Below are 25,252 nucleotides of genomic sequence, written 5' to 3' on the forward strand. Positions count from 1 at the left end.
CGGCGGCGCGGCGCGGGGCGGGGCGCGGAGCTGCCGCCTCCCGGCGCTGTGGGGGCGCCCCCGGGGCCGGTAGCGGCCGCGAGTCCGCGCTCCCCACCGCGGGACGCTGCCCGGGAAGGGTAAGAGAGAGCGTTCGCTGCCGTTTCTGCTCAGGTTTTTCCCGTGGTGTTGGGTTTTTTTTTTGTTTGTTTGTTTTCTTTGGTTTGGTTTTGTTTTCTACCGCATCAGGTTCTCAGGAGCAGCAGATGCCTGGCAACAGCCACGAGTAAAGCAATTCCGGCAGTGGGTTTGCTTCAGAAATGTGCATTGGGAAAAAAAGACACACGTGTTTTAAGCAAGGGCACAGGCTTGTCAGATATACGCTCCAACAGAAGCCTTTGATGTAGCCTAAGTAAAGACATCAGCAGAAAGAAGAAAACAAAAACAAAAAACCAGTTGGTGCAAGCGAAATACAATGCCTTCAACACTTGAAATGAAAGAGAGAGAAAAAAAATCCCTGGAATATTCAAATTGGGCGACAGTTTTGTAGTCTTTTTATCCAAGTTAGTCCAGTTGGGTTTTGGCGGTTGTTGTTTTGTTGTTGTTTGTTTTTTTTTTTTGATCCAAATTGTTGTGGGACTGATGAGCCTGGAGAAGAGCAGGCTTGTGGGGATCATATCCATCCGTATAAATACCTGAAGGGAGGGTGCAAAGGGAACAGAACCAGGCTCTTTTCAGTGGTGCCCAGTGAGAGGACCAGAACCAATGCGCACAAACTGAAACACAGGAGGTTCCCTCTGAACATCAGGAAAAACTTTTTCAGTGTGAGGGTGACCAAGCACTGGCACAGGTTGCCCAGAGAGGTTGTGGAGTCTCCATCCTTAGGGGTCCTGGGCAACTGTCTCTAGGTGGCCCTGCTTGAGCAGGGGGGTTAGACCAGCCGGGCTCTAGGGATCCCTGCCAGCCTCGGTGATCCTGGGATTAAGTGCAGTCTGCCACCAAATGGGCTGGTATTGCTGTTTCTTTTGCTTTTCCTGCAGGCAAAAAACACACTTTTTTCTTGATAAAGTTAATTTTTAACCAAGTCAGTTCCTTGGTCCAATTCACCTCTTGGCAGAGAAGAGGAGAGGGAAACATGCAGATAAGGCCAGAACCACCCATTTGCAGCTGTCACATTAAAGCAATCCTAAAACTACAACTTTGAGTATACTGAAGGGCAAAAGAATGCTTGCAAGTAAATCAGAAACACGACATTTGACCTATAGGGCCTTGCATAATTTATCATGTACACATTTCCTGCTCTAAAATGTAAAACTCGAAGTTAAATGCAGAACAAGCTGCTCACATACCACAGAGAGACAGAGTCTCTCTCACTTCTGAGTCCAGGAGCAGAGCCTGGGCTGGCTCACCAACACCAGCCATCAACAGCTCTTTTATTTGCAAAGAACCTGGTTTCTTCATCTGACATGTTTTCTGGCATGATTTCCCTGAAGCTTGCAAAATAAGTGTTATTCTGTCATTACCTGTACCTTTCAAGAAAGACCAATCTCTTTTTCCCATAAAATCCCCTCTACAAGGAGCCCGAATTGCCATTGTTCGGCAGCGTGGACAGGCCTGGACTGCTTTGTGCAGCTGCTTCCTCTAGGTGTTTGGCACCCTTGTGAACAATATATCTACTGAAATCATCACTACCTGTAATAAATGTGAGTCTTGACTTCTTGAAGCACTCAAGGCCTCCACCCATCATAACTGACGATGGGTTCAAAGAAACTAATTCTGCCAGTGCCTTTTATGTTTTCTTTTTGTTTTCTTTTTTCTTTTTTCTTTTTTTTTTTTTTAACATTAGCTACCTCTTTATCTTCCCGTCCCATTCTGTTGTCACTTGTTATGGTCTACCAGTTTTCCTGTGAATAGGCATGTCACGTGTGGTTGCTTTATTTCTGTCTAAATGTTGATCTTCAGAAGTTGGATAGATCTCTTTTTTCTCCTGATAAGTTTGCACTTGCTGGGTGTCTCTGACAATGGATACATACAGCCGAGATCAATAAAGGGAACCAGAATCAGAACTGAAGCATTGGTTTTAGACTTTAGTACGGTCGTATTCCCACACCAAATGCTAAGATTGATTGAAAGTCACAGCACTGCCTTTTATCTTTTAGAAGTTGTTTTTTCCACTGGCTGCAAGTGAACTCTGGCTACAGGAAACAGATTGTGAAACTGGCTCCAAGGCCTAAACTTCAGATTTCAGCCCTTTGTTTTATACATTTGAATGTAGCACTTTGGTAATGGAGATGAAGGTGGCTCTATTTTTTCCAAACCAAATCGCTGCAGTTTTCCGATACCAGGTCAAGCTTCTGTGTGTACTGCAAGACATTGTGGAAATCAAGGTCAAAGGCTACCAGCGGAATTAATCAGAGCTTGAAGTTAGGGGAATGTGTTTGTCTGATTTGCGTGTTCACTGACTGAAGTTAACGGGCTTGTTTTTGATCCCTAAAGAATGGATAAGAGAAAGGCAGAATTATGAAGGAAACAATCTGGCAACTCATCCAGAATTACAGCATTTGAGCTTTTAAAATGATAAGCTGAAGAAAAACAAATTTGTGGCTGTTTTAAACCTCAGTGTTTCCTTCCTTGATGGTTTATCAACTTCCTTCTTTTTTTAACTAGATAAGAACTTCTGTAGCCATATGCAAATGATATCCAAATGCAGAAATATTTTTTGAAAAGACAATATAAAGTAGTTGTATTCATGTCCTTTCTAAGAAATAAGATCTAAATTATATTTACTTTTATAAGTGTTTTCCAGTTTCTGTATGCCACAAAAGAGCACGTTATTGCAGAGATCACTTAGTTGATTTCCAGAGAACTAGTAATAACGCAGTAAAATTTGTGGAACTTAGAATGAACTGCTTTTTAAGTTAGATTCCTTCAACTGCTTCTGTTCACGCCTGATTTTGTTGAGGCTTATTTTATTCCAACTAGTAAATACCTAGGATGGGATCACTTCTCTCCTTTTAGATCTGTGTTCTGGCATGTTGCTGCAACATCTGGGCACTCCACAGTATTTTGTGTGGTTTTCTTCACAGTGACCCTCTGAGGAAAGTTCGGTGACTCCTGTTTTGCAGAGACACAAGAAAGCCAGAGGCTACTCCTCCTGTCTTTGAAGTGAGGCCCAAGCTTGGTGTCAAGCCCAAACTTATGTATTGTCCCAACAGACTGGCTTCAATGATTGTGCAAGCCACATTTTAAGATGTGGGAGAAAACGTGGCCTTGTTTTACCTCTAAGCACATGTTTGTACATCTACCATGTGTTCTGACCTACTGTGTGTCACCTGTGTACATTTGCACCAAACTCTGCCACCCTGCCTCCTTAGAGGTCATGGATGCAGCAAGAGTGGGTAGGTTAGCCACTGGCTTCTCCTCGGGGGACCGTATCTTTCTGGCAGAAAGACTATGGAATAGTTTTACACTGTAGCATGGTTTGCTTTGAGAAGAGCTGGGCTATGACATACCAAAACTACAGGCCACTCGAAGTCCTGCTGTACTTCGCCAGCTCTCTGACTATACTCCATTCAACTGTATAGACGTAGGAAAGACTAAGGGCTAGACCCCAGAAAAGAGCATGGGCAAACTAGAAATTCAGATCAAAGAAACTCCACTGAGCAGCCACCTGAGGTCTGTTAGTCTGTGTCTGGATGAAATGTCCAGTATTACCCCAAACTGAGCATCTTGGCACCTCTTTGCCCTTTGTGCCCACTTGTGATCTAGGAAGTAGGTAGAGCAGCTTCCAGAGGGGTCCAGCTGAGAGGAACCTCTCTGAACCCAACATGTCAGGCAGGTTCATCCGTTATAGCCACAGCTGGCTTCAGTGTCTGTCCACATGTGGTAGAGTGCTCACCTTCAGTTCAGTAACCCAGTGATGACGAAACTGCCTTTTAGTTCTAAGGGGTCTATGTCAACATCTTGTAACTCCCAGGATTGCATCCCAGGACTGCAAAATGAAAGGGAAGCATTCATCACCTCACATGTTGAAGTTGTGTCCCTATTGGAAAGGGTGGCAAACATGTGGCACTGGTGTGAATGAGAAGGAAGGAGACACAGGGAGCTGTAGGCACTTAACTCCTGGTTTCTGGTAGCTATTCCCAAGCCAGTGCTGTTTTTTGTTCATGAACTATTTATTACAGAAATGCATAAATAAAACGCAGGACTCTCTTTCAATAGTTAAACTAGATGAGACACATCCTTATTTTACTCTGTCTTTTGCCTCATCTGCCTTCTCCTTGTCCTAGACTCTTGAATGCCTGTCTGAACAGGGTCACAACTTCAAACGAAGAGGTGGTGACTCCCCATTTCCTTCCTGCTCTTCGTCCTCCCAGTCCAGTGTGGTGGTCAGGGATCCGGTGTGAATGCTTCCCAGGAACTCCCACTTCCCGACCAATGCTCTAACCACTGGGTAACAGCATAGAGAAGATGGACCCTGTTTCCTCCAGCTACATTTTAAAAGAAAATGAATGTTGCTTATTGGGAATTTTTTATCTGCTGACAGCCCGATAGGTGTTTTAAACACCTTTGGCAAACTGTCTGTTAACACAGACCTTAGTGTTTTCCAGTAATAACACAAAGGAAAGTGCTGTGGCCAGCAGCCATATGAAATGAAGTTGCAGACCTGAGAAGCTACAGGGACTCTTTATTGTTTTAAAGAACAGATTTTGACGCTCACCGCCCCAAGACAGCTCCAAATTCTGAGTCCCAAGGGAACAAATGTGCCAAGCACCAGGGTGGGACTTCACACACATCTATGTTTGTGGAGTTTCCCCACACACAGTTTTTGTTAGCTCCTCACTGAGCATGCTGTTTGTTTTGGCCGTATACCTCCACTTCTTTTACATGCAGGGAATGTAAGTCTGTCATTACCAAACTTGAGATTCAGCTGGAAGGCTCATGTATCCTGGAACATCAGTCCCTATCAGTCCCATCCCTCTGTGATTTATCAAGGTCACACAGAATAGCAAGAATTTAAGCCAAGTCCCTGGAGATCCACTCAATTACTTTGCAGTCAGAAGTTCTGCATCCAGTTAATAGGGGAGAAATGTCTCTCAAATAATTTATAATCAATGAAGCTAGTTTTATATATGCAACGTTGTACAGGGTTTCATGGCATCTTACTCAGATATTCCTGCATCTCTGAAGTCATGCAAGTTTAAATATACAGAATATATGAAACAAGTATTCTGTTGTATGGCTTTGAGTGTTGTAAATTTTCCCAGACATCTCAGGGCAGAAGTAGTGATAGGTTGTTTTTGCATTTTTGAGTACTCATTATACTATATAATATACAAACTATTAGGCATTAATACTTAGAATATTGTGCCTGTTCAGGGTGCGCAATGCAGATGTGTTGGAGTTGCTATGAATACTCCGAGTCATGTAAACAGGTGATATTATTTAAAATTATTCTTCAAAAAAATAAGTCTCCAAAATAAGGTTGAGGAGTTGCTCTGACTCAGATCTACTTGTAATTTTTCTGCATCTTTGAAGACAACTGTTGCTGACAAAAGATGACTTTGGGAATCATTTCTTGCCAGGGGTGAAACTTACCTTTTCCTTGTTAGTGTTTTTTTTCTCATTATTATTCCTAGGTTGCCTGATGTACGTATGCAGAATGGAGTTCTTGTTCCCTGCCAGGTGCCTAGTTATCAGCAGCACAAGAATACATGGAAAAAAAAATGTAGGGCTGGTGAACAATTACCCTCTTTGTGTTTCTCTGCTGATCCATGTCATGCTCTTCTAGTTATCTGGCTAAAATTCTACCTCCCACTCCATCTCCACACTAGTTTAAAGGATGTCGAATGAAGAGACTGACACTTTCCCTGAGAAAATATTGGTGAAAACAGAAATTTACTTTGAAAAAATAAATTCCGAGGCAACAATGGGGACACAATCTGTGTGTTTCATCTGCCTAGAGGGCAAGCTGCAATGTTCAGAACCATCTTTCAGTGATCCCATTAAATATTTGGGACATAAAATGTGAAAATTATCATACAGTAAAACTGTTTACTGTGAATGAGTCAGTACCTGCAATAACTGTCCCCTACCTCATTATATTTCTTCATTATGATTGTAATTTCAACTCATTCTTATATTTGCCCCACCCTACCCTAATTTTCGCATTTGCCCTTCTAATCTCTTAATTACACAGTATTCCATACTGGAGACAGTTGCCCTTGAAAATCTTCCCTTTCCACAACAGCAAAGTTTTCCTCTTTTTAATCAAGGGTCAATAGCCAGAACCAGTAATTTCCTCCTGCTTTCCAGTTGTCAGGACACATGTACTCTGTTTTGCTCTCTAGAAAGCTGTGAGAGCTGCTTCCAATCTAATGAACAAAAGCAGATTTTTGAGGGTGAAGAGAAGTGACCAGGCTAAGCAAACTAGGTGTGGAAGACAGTGTGATGGCATCCATCATTAGCAGAAACTAACAGTGGGGAGGAAAAGTAACTTTTTACATTCCTCATGTAGAGTACTGAGGAGAACACCTTCAATTTCCATCAGTTAGTGTACTAAGAGCAGCATCTGTTACAACTGTATTTGAAGTATAAAAGGAAGAAATTTTGTATTTATTCTTGTGTGGGGGAAAAAAATGGCCCTTTATACTTTGTAAAAAACTCTAACTTTTTATTTCATCAAGTCCATCTAAGTTATTTATGAAGACATTGAAGAGTGCTGGCCCTAAGATGGATCCCTGTGGAACCCCACCAATGACTGGTTGCCAGCCCAGCATAACCACATTTACTAGAACCCTTTGAGCCCAACCTGTCTCCCAGTCGCTCACTCACTGCATTGTGTGTTTATCCAGCTGTGTGCTGGACATCTTGTCCAGGAGGAGACTGTGAGAGATGGTATCAAAGGCTTTACTGCAGTCCAAAAAGGACATCAACAGGCTTCCCTTGGTCAACTAGCTGAGTAACCTTGTTGTAGAAAGAAATTAAATTTATGCTAGAAGAGGGAGTGGGTCAAAAAGAAGACCGAAGGGAGAAGAGCAAGGAACAAAGCCATAGAATTATGTCAATACAAGGAAAAGAGATGAGGGAGGTAAAACAACTATAATATGGGGGTGGATGAAAGGAAAATATCAAGAACAACAGAGCTATGAGGGAAGTGAGGAAGTATATCAGTGACCATTTATATTATTTGAGTTTGCGTTTGGTGCTTGTTACAGAAAGGTTCTATTTAATTACTTTGGACTGATTAAAGACTTGTAAATGTAATTATTTTGATAACACTATATTCCAGGCCAGATGCTTTCATGCTAACGCAGCAGTTGTTACTAGATAGGAATTCGCAGTTTTGCTCCTCTGAATGCAAAGTTCAGTTATCATCTGCTCGTAAAGGTTAAAGCAGTTTTCATCAACTTGATTTCCCCACAAAGTATTGAATATGATTTTGTCATGCACTTATGAATGCAGGCCAAATTTAATGAGAAATTGGGCCTGTTGTTCTCATTGAAGAAGACAGCAAAACTCTAATGACATTGTGACCTAAGTTTGCTTGATACACTGCCAGGTTAGAACCCATTCCTAAAAAAACTTGCTTTAAAAAAAATCTGGTTTTTGTTTTGTTTTGTTTTTTCCCCACTTGGTTATTTCTTTGTCTTGTTCCCAGAGTACTTGTGTAACTTGTTCGATTTTCTTTCTTAATCTTTTTTGTTCTCTGTCTTTTATTTCTAGCAAACAGGAACTAGAGAAATACTGGTACGAATGCTTAGAAGGTCTGACACAACAAAATAAAAGGCTTAGGAGGTTTTTTTTCATTAAAATACCAGAGTTTATCATACTTTACAGTACATAAAGTGTCATGAGAAAACACAGAATGTAATTTCTTTTTCTTTTCTTCCAAGAGTGGAATTAAAAAAAAAAAAAAAAAGTTCTGCCTAGGACTTGAAATTCAGGAATGAATAGGGTTTGCCACAGTGGTATCAAAGAAGATATGGGGCACCTAACCTTTATATTTTATATCCAGGTCTGAGACTGCCAGTTTGTATCTCACAGTTTGCACAACAAACTAACTCCTATGGAGTTGCCTGTGGCAGTTTTTAAAAAAACCTCCCAAGTTCCTCAGCTGCTCTAATAAACTTTAGTCATTTGTTCTAAAGTCATTTAAAGTGGGACTTGACAGAACTTAAAAAACATGTTAAAATGCCTTATTGATTCAGTGAGGTCCTATTAGTTTTGCAGCTGTCACCGCTTCATTTCTAACCCACTTAGATTACAGAAGGCACACGAGTACCAGTTACTGAGATATGTCCTGAGCAAAGTCATATGTTTCAGGCTGATTAAAGCGATTGTGTCAGGATGCTGAAGACTGGGTGTTCCCAAAACAACAATGCAGTTTGCCTGCAACATTATTTATTTCTTTTTGTCAGTGGAAGGGCTGTTCTTTGTCTGTCGGGGATAACGCTGGAAGAGTGCTGCAGCACAGCTAGTACAGCTGACCAAGCTTTTCCCTGGTTCTCGAAGGAAAGTGAAAGGGGGAAAAAAATGACCAATTTGGATTGTGTCACGAAAATGGCCTCTCACATAACCTTTCGCCAGCAAAGCTTGGCTCAAATAGACAAGACAGCAGCCAGCATTCTGAGAGTTTCCTGATATAGCCTGTGTTGGGGCAATTCTTTAAAATTTGCCTTATGATATGTCATATAAACAGTGAATCATTCCTTGATTCATCTGAGGCTTTATTTTCAGTTATGGAAAAAAAAAAACACTATAAATTGTGCCTGCCCGGTAGGTCGGGTCAGAAGACAGGTATTTTTGTATTTCTTTCTGAAAAATGCTTTGATCCATTTTTTCTTTTTCCTCTTTGAAGGTGTTCTAACAGCACCTCTTTGGTTCTAAAAGGTTGCCCTCACAGTGATTTGAATGAACCAGAACCTCTCTAAGATAACAAACACTGGAGAATTTAGTGGGAGCATCCTTTACATTATTCCTTTAGTGTATATCTTTTGGGAAACCGTTAAGCCACCGTTATTCTCTGAATCTGCTAGAGCTCATGTACGGAAAAAGCTTTTCCATTGCTGCTTTACAGTATGGTACATAACTGTATATGTGGCAAAATGTTTTTTTGACTTTTAACTTCAGAAGAATTTTTTAAAAAATTTTTAATAATGTGGCTAGCAATGGAGGGGAGGAATGGAAAAGAGAGGAAGAGGAAGATGAAGTAATTACTGGTCTTTCTGTAACATTTATGATTTCAGTGGTGTTCAGTAGCTTCCCACTGATGGCATGTTTACTTGTACAGACAACAGTAACTAACTACGATGTCAATTGATTTGTACAGCTACCCAATCCAGTACTCTGGTACTCCATGCAGGCCGCATTCAGAAAAAAAAAATATAAATAGTGTAAAGGTAAATCACATCAGTACTTACATGACCATGATGAAATGGGAGATTCACTGTTTGTCTTAAGGTATGAAACTCCAGCTTGTTTGCTGTCCTCATAGGTCTGAAAGTCATATATACAGGTACAGACCTGATGACAGGATTGCTCCCCAACAGCCTTTGTGCAAGCTCGCTCCCAGCCTGCATGTAACACTGAGCCACCAGGCAGAAGTGGTCCCACCAAAGGGACCAGCTCTGCTCATGCTCACACCCTGGGGTGAACATGCCGGCTGCAGCAAGGTAGGAGGTGTAGGCAGTGCAATTGCATTAGTGCACAGCTGTCGCAGAGCTAATTCACTATGTCTGGCACCGTGCACAGGGTTGCAACCCTGTGGTCCTGCACTCCGGGAGACTCCTGGCTCAGGCTTGGAGACAACATAGAATCACAGAATAGTTTGGGTTGGAAGGGACCTTCAAAGGTCATCTAGTCCAACCCCCTGCAATGAGCAGGGACATCTTCAACTAGATCAGGTTGCTCAGAGCCCCATCCAGCCCGGCCTTGAATGTCTCCAGGAATGGGGCATCCACCACCTCCCTGGGCAACCTGGGCCAGTGTTTCACCACTCTTCATTGTAAAAAATTTCTTCCTCATGATCTAGCCTGAATCTCCCCTCTTTTAGTTAAAAACCACTACCCCTTGTCCTATCACAACAGGCCCTGCTAAAAAGTCTGTCCCCGTCTTTCTTATAGGCCCCTGTAAGTAGGGCCAACATGGCTGGCTGGGCCAGGCTGACAGTTAACAGCACTAAATTGCCCCATGCTTGATGCAGCGTTTGTATGAACTGTCTCCCTGGTGTTCTTCTGTGTAAAATAACACTGAGCATCTGAGTATTACCAATGCCTCCACCAACACAGGCTGGGTCAGTTCTGATTAAAAAACCCAACGTGCTGGCAGTGAGCCTGGCTGTGACCAGCACAGTGCAACTGCTTTCCCCCCACTCCTCCCCACCGTGGCACAGGCAGCTGGGGTGGCAGCCAGGCATTTCTTCCTCCCTCCCCTCTGCCTGTAACCTGGGTGTTTTGTCAGCCTCCATTTAATACTCATACTTTGCCCTTTGCTGTTCCCCAAACTTGAATGAGTGCAGTAATTTCCTCAGCTAAGGGCTTGTCTAAACAACATGTTTTGGCTGCTTTAATGAGTGTTGTTCAAGTGCTAAATCCCCCTAAGCCTCATGGAGTTACATTACTACAAACATTGCCATTCGGGAAACAATATCTGCTTTAACGCACCTCTCTAGGTCTGTGTGCCAGCATCCATGATAGCGTGGAATAAAAGAGTGGTAGGTTAAGCTTGCAATGGATGTGGGCTGCGTAACCGTTTTTAAAAAGCAAACTTGACTGTGATGGTTTTATAGAAACTTAAATACTTGTGAGGGAAAAAGTTGATGGACAGTTGATGTCCAAACGTACGTCATGCTACTTAATTATTTCCTGATAGGCTTCTTGTCCTAGTGGACTGGAAGTGGTCAGGATGTTTGGTGATGTCTTACTGGTGTAGAGTCGCTTGATCCTTTTCTCCTGGCCGGTGTCCTTGCCTAGAGGACGGCAGTGTTGTAGACAACACTCCTGTGCAGCATAGTTGTTACAAACTACATATATTTTACCTGCTGAGATACTAAAGGACTCATCTGCCCCAGAGCACCTCTACTAGAGCAGTTACACTGACAGAACCTCCAGGCACTATAGCAACCATTCCCTCAGCCTCTGTGTCTGAGGAAGCTGTGGCAAAGCAAGGCGCCCGTAACTATGTCCGTAGCAGGGGTTCTGCAAACACAGGTGTCTCGATCGTGCAGTGTCGTGTTCCTTCACACCCCTTGCAGAGCCTGTGCTCTTAGGAGTAGGTTGGGGAGCTCCCATTCCAGCTACAGGGTATGTGTTACCCTTTCTGTGCTAGCAAAATTGTAGGTTTTCATCCTGAAGCCTGTACTGGGTTAGCTGGATCACCATCACTTGGCTGGTGAGCTGGCCTTTCGCTTTCTTCTGGGTTCACTTGCAGAACTAAAGAGTTTTTAGTTCCGTTTCTCGCAAATAGGTGCCCCGATGTCCCCCCACCTCTGTGTTACTGAGCTTGAACACAAACTCTCAAATTCTCCGGTGCTTTATTCCCTCCCTCTCTTATTCATTATTTGCTTCGGATTGCCGCCCTCCTAACAACTGTCCACAAACCCATCTCCTTGGAAACGACAGAATTGTTTATGTGAAAGTAATAAGGAAACTAATTGATGTGTAGCAGCTGCAGGCATGTGAGGGAGCCATGTCCCACCGGAGGATGTTGGAAAAGCAAGTCTCCACTTATGCTGACTGCCAAAAGGTTAGATGGCCTGAGCAAAAACCACCTTCTTCCTCCGGAGTACCCAAAGTTGCCTTTCCCTGTTCACAGGAGTGGTAGAAAGTTTGTTGTGTGCACATACGCATATTTTTACGGACCTTTTTTGCTAGTCTTCTTCATCACCAACACATAGGGATTGAGAAGCAATGGGGAAATTGGTAAGTCCTGCTTATTTTTTGTTTTGTGGGATATCGAGCTGGTGCACCATGCGGCACCAGTCCCATCTCCTCTCCTGTCTTGGCCCTGACCCTTCCTGTGGCCACAGGACTTTCCCATCTTGAGGTTTCTGCTGCTCCTGGCTTCGTGTCCTTCACCGCCACTGCCTCTTGTGCTTTTGGAAATGGCTGATGCACCTGTCCAGCTGTTAGAGATGGTCGTGTGTCCCTGTACAGTGTTTCCCGGGCATCCAGGAGGGAGGTGTGGAGGCACATAAGTGCCTTGTGTGGCCATAAATGTGACAGGGTCACCAGGTGGGAACTCTTGCTAGAGATGGTGGCTTGCCTGGCCACCCACAGCCACTGACCCAGCGCCGAGAGCTTATGGCCTGGGCTCAGGGTGGCCCATTGGCACGGGCAGGATGGTGGCAGGGCCCTGCAAGGAACTTTCTGGAAATGGCCTGTGGCACAAGGGTAGCCTGGGCAGCTCCCCTCTTACGGGTCTGAGGGGCCGTGCCAGTGCGGGGGGGGGCATGCTGGTGCCGGGGGGCCAATTTGAACTGTGGGATCTGTCTTGGGGTTGTTAGCACACCAAAGCAGCTGTGTCTGGGAGGTCCCAAGTCAAGCAAGCCCTGGCAAAGCGAAGTGCATGTCGACTTCTCCGTGATGACAACTTGGAGGAGGAAGGAAGTATTTCTGTGTACCTTTGGTTTATTGTGTATCATGAAGAGGTGGTGTGGATGGATGCTGATTTTTCTATTTTATACAGCCTCTGAACCAGTGTTGGAGGAGCTGTTCCTGGAAACTTGTTCCTTCGTTGAAAACTTTCTTCCCTGCCCGCCGGCTATGAATGGCTTTTCCTAGGGTGTGCTTCGTCAGCAGGCTCTAGTCTTGGTTAGGATTTCTTCCTCCTGTTACCTCCTTTGGGTGACTTTCTTGGGAGCTAGTGTCTGTAAATAGCCATGCCCAAACAGGAAGCCTGTTCCAGTTGTGTGCCCTGTATTTTAAACTCCAGTGATACCATAATTGTTGTATCATTGAGCCTTCAAATAAGTTCTTTTTCTGTCAGCTGAGGCTGTCTATACTCTTTCTTACACTGTATCAAGTGAAATGCATGGTACTACTTAGCTAGGTAGTTTCAACGTGATTTAAAACTTGCTTTTATAGTAACTTCCTTTTCTCAGTATGGTGTTTACACTTGCTATGGGTACCAAAACCTGGTAACAGCTTTCAAAAGTGAGCAACTCTCTCAATTTTTGAAGCGTAAGTTAATAGGACCTTTATTAGAATGGAACCAAGTGTATATTTTTGAGGGAAGTATTTGCGTGACGTTGGAATTGTCTCTGCTGTTCCTGTGTATGTAGGACAAGTAGATGAGTAGAATAGCAAAGAATATAATGAAAAAGCTTAATAAATGCTATTTTTGCAGTAGCGGTAAGTCCAAAGTTATTAAAGACCTCTTCAATATTAGTACCTTTTCCACCCTTTTCCTTCAGATAACCTATGGCCCATGCTTGGTTGTCATAGGCTTTCCAATGTAAAAAAACAAATGAGCCTTGAATGATCTTTTAAGGGTCTGCTCTCCTAGAGATTGTATTAGACTAAAGCGCTTTCTGCAAGTTTCATTGTGCCTGTCTTGAGTATCAAGGAAAATCACTATTTGGCAGGGTGTAAACTGTCTTCAGATGCGCTTCTGATAAAATAAAGAATGTGAAAGGGTGGGGCAGAAAGGGAGTGGAGAAACAGAACTTAATACATACTCTGGGGATACTGCATGTTAAATATCCTTTTGTTACCTCAATATTACATATGGAGAAGCATGTCTTTTTTACATAATAAAGCCATATGTAAAAATATAGGTGTTAGAGTAATAAAGAGGCTGCAAATGAAAACAGGCTGTAAAACTTGGAATGCTTGCTCTGCAGGGAGCACTGAGAAGCAGACACTAAAGTCTGTTAAATAGAAAATACAAAACATTGATAATCCTTGGTTTTTAAAAGGACAAAAATCAACATAAGTTATTAGAAAGCACCAAGAAAAATCTTAGGAATTTGGGGTGTTTGAGGAGAGCTTTGTTTAGTGGCATGAAAGGCATTGTTTTGGAATTGCGTTAAAATACAGGATTCATCTGAGGATGTGTGGGATTTTTTAAAATTATTATTTTGATGCACATGATCTGGTTTGATATAAACAGAGCCAGGGACTGCGCGGTGACATACTTTGAAAACTGTTACATAGTCCATTAAAGAGCTAATGACCTTAAATTGCTCTCTTTTCACAGGCTATGGATTCTGAATCAAAGAACAGTTTCATAGGAAGCTTTCTTCACCCACCAGATAAGATGCTTCCTGCAGCCCTTGCTTATACAGAATCCAAGAAGTTGGCAGCTGTTAGTGGTAACAGGCCTTCTATCCCCAATAACCACGGTAAAGCCAGAATATGTCCTTAAAGTGGTCTTTTTAATTGTTCCACATGAAATCTCGTGAGCAAAGATCCCTGTTCTGTTTAACTCAGTTCAATGACTTGCTGCGATTATCAGACTGACATTGAGACAGGATGTATATGTGTCCTGAGGGAGTAGTCTCCTTGAAGTCATATGTCTGGAATGGAAACTGCTGCAAGTCTTCTAACATCCTTATAAACTTTGGCTTTGAAAATTGTTTAACTTAAAATCGTCAGACTTCCTCTAAAAGCAATGGAGAGTGCTTCAAACTCAGCAGAAGCAGTTCATGACTTCAAATACAGCAAAAAAAGATCATTAGTATGGCGTACTGACTTGAAATTAGCTTTGCGTAGGGCTGTTTGATTCCTTCTAGCTTAAAATCACTTATAAGGTTTTTGTGTGGTGTGATTCCTTGGGAGAACTTTTGAATAATGCAGACTCTCAGGCAAGTTAGCAGCATGGAAGTCAGTCTGTATGAAACATGGGACTGCTATAATTGTCATGTGCCTGAATGGGTGATTACTTTCTGGAGCTCACAGGGCAAATGCTCAGTGGCTTAGCATATCTGGAGAGCTCAGTGAATCATAAGGATGCCATGCTTGGATTTAGTACCGTGGACAGCTTTGCAATATTGCACAGACATAGCCACTGTGTGTGCATGTGATCATTGCTCTTCACCTGAAGAATCTGTGACTGGTTTGGGCTTTTTGGATTAAAATGTTCCGTTTGATGTTATGTAGCTAAGTGTTAAAGTAAGGAAATGTTTGGCATGCCAATGGAAAGGTGGAAGAAGTGCTCCCACTTCATCTTTCTGCTCTCTGGTATCTGCTTTTGGCTTCTCTTTTGTGTTTGGTTTGGTTTGGTTTTTATTTCTATTCTAATGTGGCTATGATAAGCTGGTGAGAATTGTTATGGAGCTAGCAATATTTGCTGGGTATTCCTTTACTGAGAGAATTGGTATAGTGAGACTGTCAAGGCTTATAAAATGTCAGAAAAGAAGCTTGACTTGTTACAGAACATGTCTTAAATTTCCACAGGTGTGTGTACTTTTTGGAGAGCTAGCAGACTTTTCCTTGTAGCTGAAATTGCAACTTTTTTCTTTTGGCATAACTTTGACACCTAATTTTGACATTTGAGACTAAAAGCAAAATCTTGCAGACTTGTTTCTGTGGTTTAAAGAATCATCAAATAGAAGAAACTAGACACTGAATCATTAGCTTTTGAAACAATAAAGGTTTTTAAATCCATCCTTTACTAAAATGTCCCTTTGTATCATATTTCCCCCCGTCTGAGTCTTTTTTTTTTCTTTCCTGTCTACACCAGTTGCGTTACACCAAAACTTGTGACCTAACTTGGATACCTGTGTTCCCTCCTTTTGTGTGAAGTCCCAGGGTTTGTTGTACTCAATTTGCCACGATTTCTTTGCACTTGCTACTATTTGGAGTGAAAATAGTTTCACTCATAGGACCTGTGCTTTATACCTCGGTTATGCAGTAAACATGTCCATTTTCTCCCAGATATGTTCTGCATGTATAAGTGTACTGCTGGGGAACATAGTTCATTTTGGGGGTGATCCTAGGAAGAAAATTTAGGTAGTATTTTGCTGTTTGAAGTGGGGGTTTTTAAAATAATAGGACCTGTTACTTAAGGTGGAACTGTTGCATTATTTGCTAGCTGTGGTGGCAGCCCTGAAAACTCTTCAAGAAAAGATCCACCGTCTAGAGTTGGAGAAGTCACAGGCTGAAGATAATCTGCGCAGCCTCTCCATAGCAGCTGCTCAGTATAAGAAGGCCTTAGAGCGTGAATCCAACAAAAAGGACATAGCACACCAAGAACTGATGCAACAGAGGAAAGGTATTTCTCTTGAGTGATAAGGTGTACCCACAGCAACTCCAAGACTGCATAATCCAGGGAGTGTTTATTTTGACAAACGGCTAATTAATACAACCCCCTTTTCTTTTTTGCTTCAGAACTGGGGAGGGGCAGGAGCCTGATAAATGTGAATCAAGTTGACGTCTTGTTTTTACATATATTAACCAAGTATTGCATAACCCATAAAGCTATTTTAAAGAATAAGCAGATTTCAGGTGGTATGTCTAACTCCTACAATAAGCAAGCAGCTGCTTACATGTGTAACACTGCTAACTTGAGAAAAATTAGAAGGGAAGAAACCAGATTCTGTTTAGATGTCTGCTGATATAAATCAAAGTAACCACAGTGCTCACACCTTTGGAATTCATATTAGGGACTAGCTCTGAAAAAACCATCTTGACTCTCATGTCTTATATATAAAACATATTTTAAGCACATGACTTGTTCAGACTAACAAAACTTTTCTTGCCTGTTTTCAAGCTAGAGAATTCCTCAATGAGATGACAGACTGGCTAAATGTGTAGCTCCCATTGCTGTACTGAATGTCTTTGTTTCTCTCTGTAGATGTAAGTGTGCAGTTAAATGCAGCACAATCTCGCTGCTCCCTGCTGGAAAAACAGCTGGATTACATGAGAAAAATGGCTTCCAGTGCAGAACTGGAAAAGAAAATGGTTTCAGAACAACAGGTGAAGCCTCTTAGCATTCTAACAAAGTCATGATATAGTCAAGAAGTATAGAAATGTCTAAGATCAGAACTTTTTTGTGGCCATCATTCTTCCTCAGCTCTTCTCAGGGTGGCGGCAAACGGAAGCGATTTACTGTCTGACTGACTGATGACAACTGTTCAATGGATTGTATGAAAAGACTCCCTGGGTGGAATTCTTAATGAGCAAAACCATGCTAAAACTTGCACATTTGGAAACTTGAATCTTGTCTGCCTGGTATTTTTCATCAGTTTGCAATTTAAAAAACATAGAAGTTCAACTAGTTAAATACCTTTACTGTAAAATGTTTGCTTGTTTTGCCATCTGAAACAATTTCAGTCAGCTGCCAACTCCATTCTTGCTTACTTTTTTCCAGGCCCAGCTTCAGGAAGAGGAAGATCAGAACTGGTTAGAACTGCATGCAAAACTTGAAAAACTTGAAATGCTAGAAAAAGAATGTCTTAAACTTACTGCTACTCAGAGAATTGCAGAAGTAAGCATGCATGGAATGACAGTTTGAAAGTCCTTCATTTCACACAGTTTGTATGGTATACTGTTAATAGTACTAAGCTTTGCAAAAATTGCCTCTGTTAAAGCCAAGATCATAAAACATACCTGACTGAATGCCACCTTGTGTTCATTTGCGTGAGTCTTTTTTTCAGTCTGGGCTTTATAAATTCCTCCATCCTGTTGTATCCCAGATTACAATTGCAAGCTACTTCAGACTTCTGATTCAGCATGTCAACCTGAAGTGTGACTAATCATCTTTATCTTCAAATTCAGGACAAGATCAAACGCTTAGAAGAAAAGCTTCGTACGGAAGAGCATCACCGTAAACTAATGCAAGACAAAACTGCTCAGGTAGACTGAAAAGATTTTATTTTATCATATTTTTATTACTGAAGGAAGCTAACTTCTCTGTCTGAAATACCATTTTTAAAATTACATTTAAACTCCACATGTTCTTCCCTGGGAAGAACTCCTGGAATAATATGTAGACCAGTTATAAACTCAGTAGTAGAAAGCTTGCCAGGTGTGTTGCATATCTCAGTCAAGGAAGATTCTGCTTTATTTTGTGTTAATGGTACGGTTTATCAGCCTCAAAGTTGCTATAAGTGACCTGGGTAGAGAATTAATTTCCAGAGAATCTGCAGCTAAATCAGGTAACTTTAACTTACTGTAACTAGAAAGTGGCCATATAAGAAACCTTATACCCGAAGTAGGGTTGGTTATTCTGTTTGTTCTTTTTGTTAAGATCTGCTGAAATCTAATATACTGGACTATACTTGGACAAGTCTTTAATCAGTGATACTGTTACATTGTTCATTAAGTGAAAGCTTGAATAATTCATTATTCTGTGAAACCATAGTCAGTTTGTTGGGCCATCCGTCTGAGTGAGGAATATTTACAAAAGAAAGCAAAATCAAAGAAACCTTTTGTTAAAGGGGCAAAGTAGCTCCAGGTATTCCAAACCTCACTTCACTGAGAAATAGTAGCTATTTAGAAAGAGAGCAGTTGTGGTGGCATTCCCTTGGGGCAAGGTGGGAGGGGATGCAGAGCTGAAAAATAATATTGAAAGAACTTAACCATAAACAAAGCTGACAGCTTAAATTAATTCATCACTGCTGTCAGTTTTGATACCTCATCCAAGAGGCTTTCATCAGTCCAGGAAGTCTGAAATAACATGCAGATTGCAGCCCAGGTATCTGACCACCTCCAGAATCCAGCAGAATGGCACAGTTGAAAACTCACAGGTTTTTAGGTTTCTTGCTTAAACGGCTTGCTGCTGCAGAACAGAAAGACTAGTATGGAGATTTTATCTTCTGAGAAACATAGTAAGAAAGACTTTCCCAGAGCAAATAGTCTGACCATAGCAGTATTATAAACATTTGCTTAAGAAAGGACTTAAGTGTAGTAAACTAGGTCCTAAACTAGTATTAGTACCATCTTAGTTCACTGCAGGATCGATTTAGGTCTGTTGGATCTGGGTTGGGAAATGCAGGGTGTGGGGTGGTTCCCTTCCTTTTGATGACAGAAAAAACCAGAATAATCCCAGTTTGGTGGTGGACCTCCAGTATTGCTTAGCTGCAACTGTTACACATGCCAAAACAAAGTCCTTGTCCTATGTTTAATTGGGAACACCTATTATCCTGTTTATCATGGGCCTTGATATCAACTTTGAACTACAGAGCAATCCAAGGATTGTCCATCAGGTTTGACCTCAATCTTATACCGAGGAGCTCAGTTCTCTCTGCCCCCAGACTGTAAAATCCAAATGTTCATATTTTGGGGATTTTACGATCAGATCCTCAGCATGCAGCAGGATTGGCTTATCTCAGCTGCTGGTTGTCACAGTGGAAAAATACAGCTGCTGCAGCTGAACATGAAAGCGAGGACTTCTAAGAGAGAGCTGCAAGATCTGCCTGATACCCTGCCATCCTAGGAATCTGTTCTGTTTTTAAGCATAGCTTCTGCCTTCCAAGCAGGACAGTTAATAGTGCCTTTAATTGGTTCTCATCCATGCATGAAGAGGGAATTAATTAGGCCATGTGATTTTGTGCTTCTAATATTACATTAAATGATTGTTTTCTTTTTTGCTTATTCCTACAGCTTCAAACAGGACTGGAGATAAACAGGATTTTGATGTCTTCAGTAACATCTCAAAATGAACCTAAAAAGGAAAACAGGAAGAAGAAACAAACTAAGAAGGTAACATAAAAGTTTTTATTAGCATACTGTTGGTGATAGCAACTGCCTCACACAGAGATAGGAATTTGTGAAAAATGGTGATGTAAGAGGCACTTGATTTGTCTGCTGCACTTTACTCCATTTCCAAAGTGAAGAACAATACTCCAGTACTCAATAACTTTTTTTTTTTTTTCCCCTTTGGTAATTAAAACTAGGCTGGGGCTGGTAGCACCTCACTGGAAAACTTTCCCTTTGCCAGCATGACAATAACCTCTGTTACAGTTTTACTGCCGTCCTCCATGTCCTGTCTTAGCTGCCTTTCAGTTTATCTGGTAAAATTACTTTCCAAAGCAATTTTAAATAGGCATCTTAAGATGTCGTGTTTTGGGGGCATTGCTGAAATCAAGAAAATTCGTTTTGCAACACAAGTTACAGGTCAGTCAAAATTTTGCAACTGTGGTTTTGCAAACTTAAGTAAGCAATGTTCAGTTTCTTTAATGTCAACCTATTTGTCAATCTGGAATAAAATTTACATGTCTCAGCTCTTGGAAAGTCCTACTCCTTCCGCAGACAGAGGGAAATTATTTTTTTAAAACCAGAGGGAAACTGAGATGATGCATTTCTCTGCTTGTTTATTTGAATTTTACTTATTAAAAAAGAAAAGTTTGTGCTGTTGGGTTAACAGATTGAAATTTCTTGTCTTTTCCTGTCTATCTTATGACAGAGAAGTCCTACAGTGAAGAAAATGCACCTTTCACAATTACATATAAAGGCCGGTGAGCTACCTTTTGTGGCTGGGAAGGTGAGTGAAACCAAATGCTTTTGCAAAATCAGCATCTACAGTTTGAATAAGTGTCTTTACTGTAATTGTTAATCACTTCTGTAAACCACTTAATAATTCTGCTTTAAGTCTGTCAGTTCCAGCCATTCTGTTAGTGCAAACGTACAAAGCATGTTGCATACTATGAAGCATTTCAATCCACGTATCTCATCACGAAGCCAAGGAGGAGCTACGTCTGGGATTTCAGGACTTTCAAAATCTGTATCCTCTTGTTCCATATCACCTACTGCCACCAGAAGTCTTTCGGAACTTGTGTTGGCCATACAAGATGAGCTGGGCCAAATGAGCTTGTGAGTACTCATCCCTGGTGTTATGATTAAAAGTGACTTCAGTGATAGGCCTGGGAAGCTACAGCTATGCTGTAGTCAAACCTAGCCTGTTTTAAGTGTAGGTCTACTTGTTGACAGAATGGCCTGAACAGGCCTGACTTCAAAAAATTATTTCTCTCCTGGTGTTTAGCTGATATTGTGAGCAAGCAACATACTCTTCAGCTGGCTTTTTTTGCTTCCACATCCTGTACTTAACTGCTGCTGGCCTGTGCTTTTTAGGTATTTTAAACATATTCTGAGGTCTACAAAGTAGACCAAGAATGATCTCCTTGAGAAGGGTGCAAAGGTGGTATTAAATTTGAGTAGGCCTGCAGCATGCAGTCAGTCTGGGTGGTAGAATAGGTTAGTACAGCTGTGGCAGGAATAGTCCTGTCACAACATCCAGCCAGTGACTTTTTCCTCACTCTTTCTGTGTTCTCTCCATACATGCATACCTGATGGGTCTTTGTGCTGAGACAGTCTGGCGTTCATTCCTTTTCCTTGTTGGTAGCAGGAGAACTTGCCAGTCCTGTAAGAGGGTTGTGCAAGAGGACAGTGTCCTGCCAGAAAATGGGCAGGGTGTGGGAGAAGCTAATGCATTAGATGGGAGTGTATGTATCTTTCTAGCCACACAAGTTAATGTGGATTACAACTTGTCCTGTTCTTAGGCATCTTCCCATTAATGCAAGCTTGTAGAATTGTGGGCCAGAGCTATGTAGCTGGTCATAGTAGACATGTCAACATGATGAGCTGTAGTTTGAACAGAGGAAGATGTGTTGGTTAAACCAGTTAGGATGTTGACACTGGTTTAAAATCCTTGATGTGGCAAGATTTAAAATGGCAACCAATCTCTTCTTCAAAAAGCTTTGGCTTACTCATGGCAATTCAGGGATGGGCTTTTTTTTTTTAATAGCAACAACTAGTTGCTTCAATTAAACTGTCGAGCAGCAGTTACTCAGAAGTCAGAAAAGAAGACGTGACCTTTGTAAAGAGATTATTTATCTAAGAGTAGCTCTCTGTTTTTGACTAGTTCAGATATCTAGGTATCAAGTAGATCTACACAATTTCTTTTAATTAAGCTGATTAATTTGATTAACCAGCACATCTCACTGCAAATCTTTTTCAGTAGAGCATTTCAATTGGAATTATCTGTCAGAAAAAAACTATAAATTAAACATATTAATTTAATCAATACTTTTCAGTATTATATTAAGCTTTCAAAGTCTGCACTGAATTGGGCAAGAATTAAAAATACCATGCTGCATAGCTGCTGTTCACTTTCCAAATTCTCATTTTGCACACTATTACACATCTGATTGTTATGACTGTGGCAAGGGGGAGGAATAAGATGCATATCAGCTAGAAATTCGGAATGAGAAAATCAGACCCACTGAAAAAACTTTTTCTTTTCTAGTGTGAACATATTACAGATTAATGCGTATTGTGTGAGGCAATAAATAATGCTATAATTGCTGTACTCTGGACAAAACAGCTAGCAATTCTTGCAATACACTGAAAGTATTGGAAGAAATCCTAGAGACTATATCGTGAATACTTAGTGTGCCATTCTTGTCTTTAATAGTGAACATCAAGAACTTCTGAAGCAAATATGGGAGGCTCAAGACTCCAAAGTTCGTGAAGACCTAGAGTGGGAGCTGGATTGCCTCGTAAAGCAAATGGAGATTAAGCAAGAACAAATATCCAAGCTGAAAGAGCATCAGGCTGCTGTAAGAATAAGATGTAAACTCTACCTAGTAACACTTTGGTTGAAGGCTGCCACAACTCTGCCTCCTGTTGTCATTAACTAGAATGTCACTGGAATGCTTAAGCCAGGGCTGCTAGCTCAGTGTTGTACCTCCAATTCCTTCTTTTCATCAAGAAAAATGCTTACAGCTGGCAGCTATGTATCTAGGCTAGTGCAAAAACTTCCTGCCTGGTGGCAGTTCTGCAATACAGAGCTGGATTGCTCAGGCTGTCACTTCTGCTCACTGTGTTAAGACAAATTGTTGGGATTTCATTCCTTTGTGTCCTGTCCTTACGGGGAATGAGGAAGAAATCTATAATTCCTGTACAGATAGGATTAAATGTCTTTTATCTTACTTAAATATTGAAGCTTTTTATTAACCAGTCTGTTGACCACAGCTTCTCCAAAGTCATAGCCAGACAAACCTTTCATTTTTGTTAAACCCCTAACCCATATGCATTCTCTCAGAATTTGTTTTAGAGCCATAGATGACAGCTTTTCATACATGCCTATATAAAATCACTCTTCTGTAGATTAACATCTTAACCCTTTTGTAGCAATGTGGTTTGGAACATATGATAAAAAAATGCAATCCATAGTTCTGTCTGATAGTTTTCTGTTCTTCCATCTTATGTTTCAGGATAAACAGACTCACCTAAGACAGGACTCACTGAGACAGGAAACAAAACAAAACTGTATGAGACCTTATGAAAGGGGGAGGTGATAGTGAATTTAAATCTGACCAGTTTTATTCACATTCATTCTTTGATAGATTTTACTCACTCAAACATTTGATTGTGTGTGTAATTGCAAGCACAAAGGTGCTTATGTCAAAGTAGAATTGTCAGAGTTGCATGTAAGCAATATGGACAAAGGACATTGTTGAGTCCTCATAGCCTCTTTTGGCAATGTCAACTGTGTTTTGGATAAATCTCTTGTATTCTTGAGAAGCCAACAATTATGGTATTATTCCTTGCCTCAGAATCTTGCTGACTTAATCTTCCAGGAACCTTAGACAGTGGAAAACAACTGCACCTTTGTTTCTTCCTTTATGGCTACAGTCTGCCTTCATTTTGGGATGATGAGAAGACGAATATCACATACAATGTGGTGCAACCTTGTTGTCATCCCTGCTTATTATCAGGGTGCAGATCTGCTGGCACGTCATCCGTGCTCTGGTACAGCCTTATCAGAGCACACGCCTTAGGGTCATGATCTAAATAGTACATTCTTCATGTCTGTCTGCTTGATTACTGTCCATCATGCCTTGGTTATCAATACAGGCCATTCCTGTAACCCTTGGCTTATGTACTTTTTTCTGGTGCATTTGCACACAGACAATTCTATTTGTGTTTTGTACAGACCTGTCTTAATATTTCTGATGCATATTTCTGCTTTTAGAACCTGTCACACTAAAAATGCTGTAGTCATCTCTGTGTTTCACAGTTAATAATATGTTCTAGAATGCAATTAAAGTTAATTATTTTTAGAAATGGACTTAAAGCCTAAATTGGCATATGGAATGCTTCCAGCCTAATTTTATCTTTGGGAGTGACCTTTTCATGCCAAGTGCAAGTCAAGACATTATTTGACATTTAAAAAAACATTCTTTAGCAATTTATTTTGTTTTCCAGTTTTGTTATGAGGCTTCAACGTAAACTGCTTAAATACAGTAACCAACAATAAACAGGATACATTTTACAGGTTTGTTGGTTGTGAGTTTTTGTTGGTTTTGTTTGTTTGTTTGTTTTGTGGTTTGGTTTTTTTTTTGTTAGGATAGTACAACCTGAAATGGTAAAAGACCATTGTAAATATAAATTGGTAACATATTCTGTTTCTCTGAAGCAAGCATTTTTACCTTAGGCAGTTATGGGGTTCAACAATCTAGTGAGTGTAGGTGAGGTCAGTTTTCTGTAATGCTTGCTGTTACGGAGAGACAACTGTGTACAAGATTAGTAGATTTTAATATTTTTTTTTAATGTCCCTTAGATATCTTTAGTTTGGAGTTTGGTAGAAGTCCAGTAAGCTCTACAGCTGTAGGTCTTCTGAGTATGTAACATTCTAATTAGTAATCTTTCTTCCTAGGTGCAGAAATTAAAGAAAAAAAATCAGAAATTGAAGCAAGGGGCAGCTCATGTCATACTAAAGTGTGGTGACCAAAACGAAGCAAAGGAGATTGCCATCACTGTAAGGGAAAGTATGTCTAAATCTTGTCCTGGGCACAAACACAGAAGCTCTCTTCAGCTGCTAAAAAATGTGCAGAAGCTTCAGTCAGCACTGAAAAAAGATGATATCGCGTGGGAACAATAATTTTGAAGTTTACTGTGTTAAGAAATGTTTGAAGTTGTCTTATAGCTAGTAAATTTTAAATTTCACAAAATACTAAACTGCCTACTCACCAGTAGGTCAGTTTGTTCACCTCAGAATTAACTTTCATGTAGGGTAGCTATAATTCAACTACACTGACTTGTAACAAAGTGTTTTAATGGATTAATGAAATGCTTACTTGTTAACTTGTCAAATAAAATTTTATACATTTTATATGCTGAAAATATTATGTGATCTTTGGTGCCTTGTTCCCCCTGCTGCCAAGGAGATACTTAAAGCTTGCATTTCCAGAATGACTCGGGCTAGTGCTTCTGTTAAAATAAAACCAGTGACTTTCCTTTTCTCTAATAACTGAAGATTCAGATCATTACAAATGAGGCAGAGGAAGAGGTATTGTCTCTTATTTATATAGATTTTCATTATTAAT

General features: G+C 40.9%; 1 protein-coding gene across 4 annotated transcripts; it reads left to right on the top strand.

Moving 5' to 3' along the window:
* The first annotated feature begins 37 nt into the window (after positions 1–37).
* On the top strand, positions 38–24,949 carry CEP57L1 (centrosomal protein 57 like 1). Of its 4 annotated transcripts, none has more exons than XM_065631406.1 (11): positions 38–119; positions 14,179–14,323; positions 16,015–16,194; positions 16,777–16,898; positions 17,293–17,409; positions 17,700–17,777; positions 19,527–19,625; positions 20,329–20,406; positions 20,515–20,735; positions 22,336–22,480; positions 24,583–24,949. In XM_065631406.1, exons 2-11 carry the CDS (start codon positions 14,182–14,184, stop codon positions 24,805–24,807), a joined length of 1,407 nt encoding a protein of 468 aa, XP_065487478.1. In that variant the 5' UTR covers positions 38–119; positions 14,179–14,181; the 3' UTR covers positions 24,808–24,949. The 4 variants fall into 4 exon arrangements, with proteins under 4 accessions (XP_065487478.1, XP_065487479.1, XP_065487482.1 ...); XM_065631407.1 differs by having other exon boundaries at positions 24,589–24,949; XM_065631410.1 differs by lacking the exon at positions 24,583–24,949 and adding an exon at positions 24,132–24,203.
* Positions 24,950–25,252: the final 303 nt, after the last annotated feature.

The sequence above is a fragment of the Caloenas nicobarica genome, chromosome 3 (assembly GCF_036013445.1).
Source record: "Caloenas nicobarica isolate bCalNic1 chromosome 3, bCalNic1.hap1, whole genome shotgun sequence".
NCBI classification, from domain to species: domain Eukaryota; kingdom Metazoa; phylum Chordata; class Aves; order Columbiformes; family Columbidae; genus Caloenas; species Caloenas nicobarica.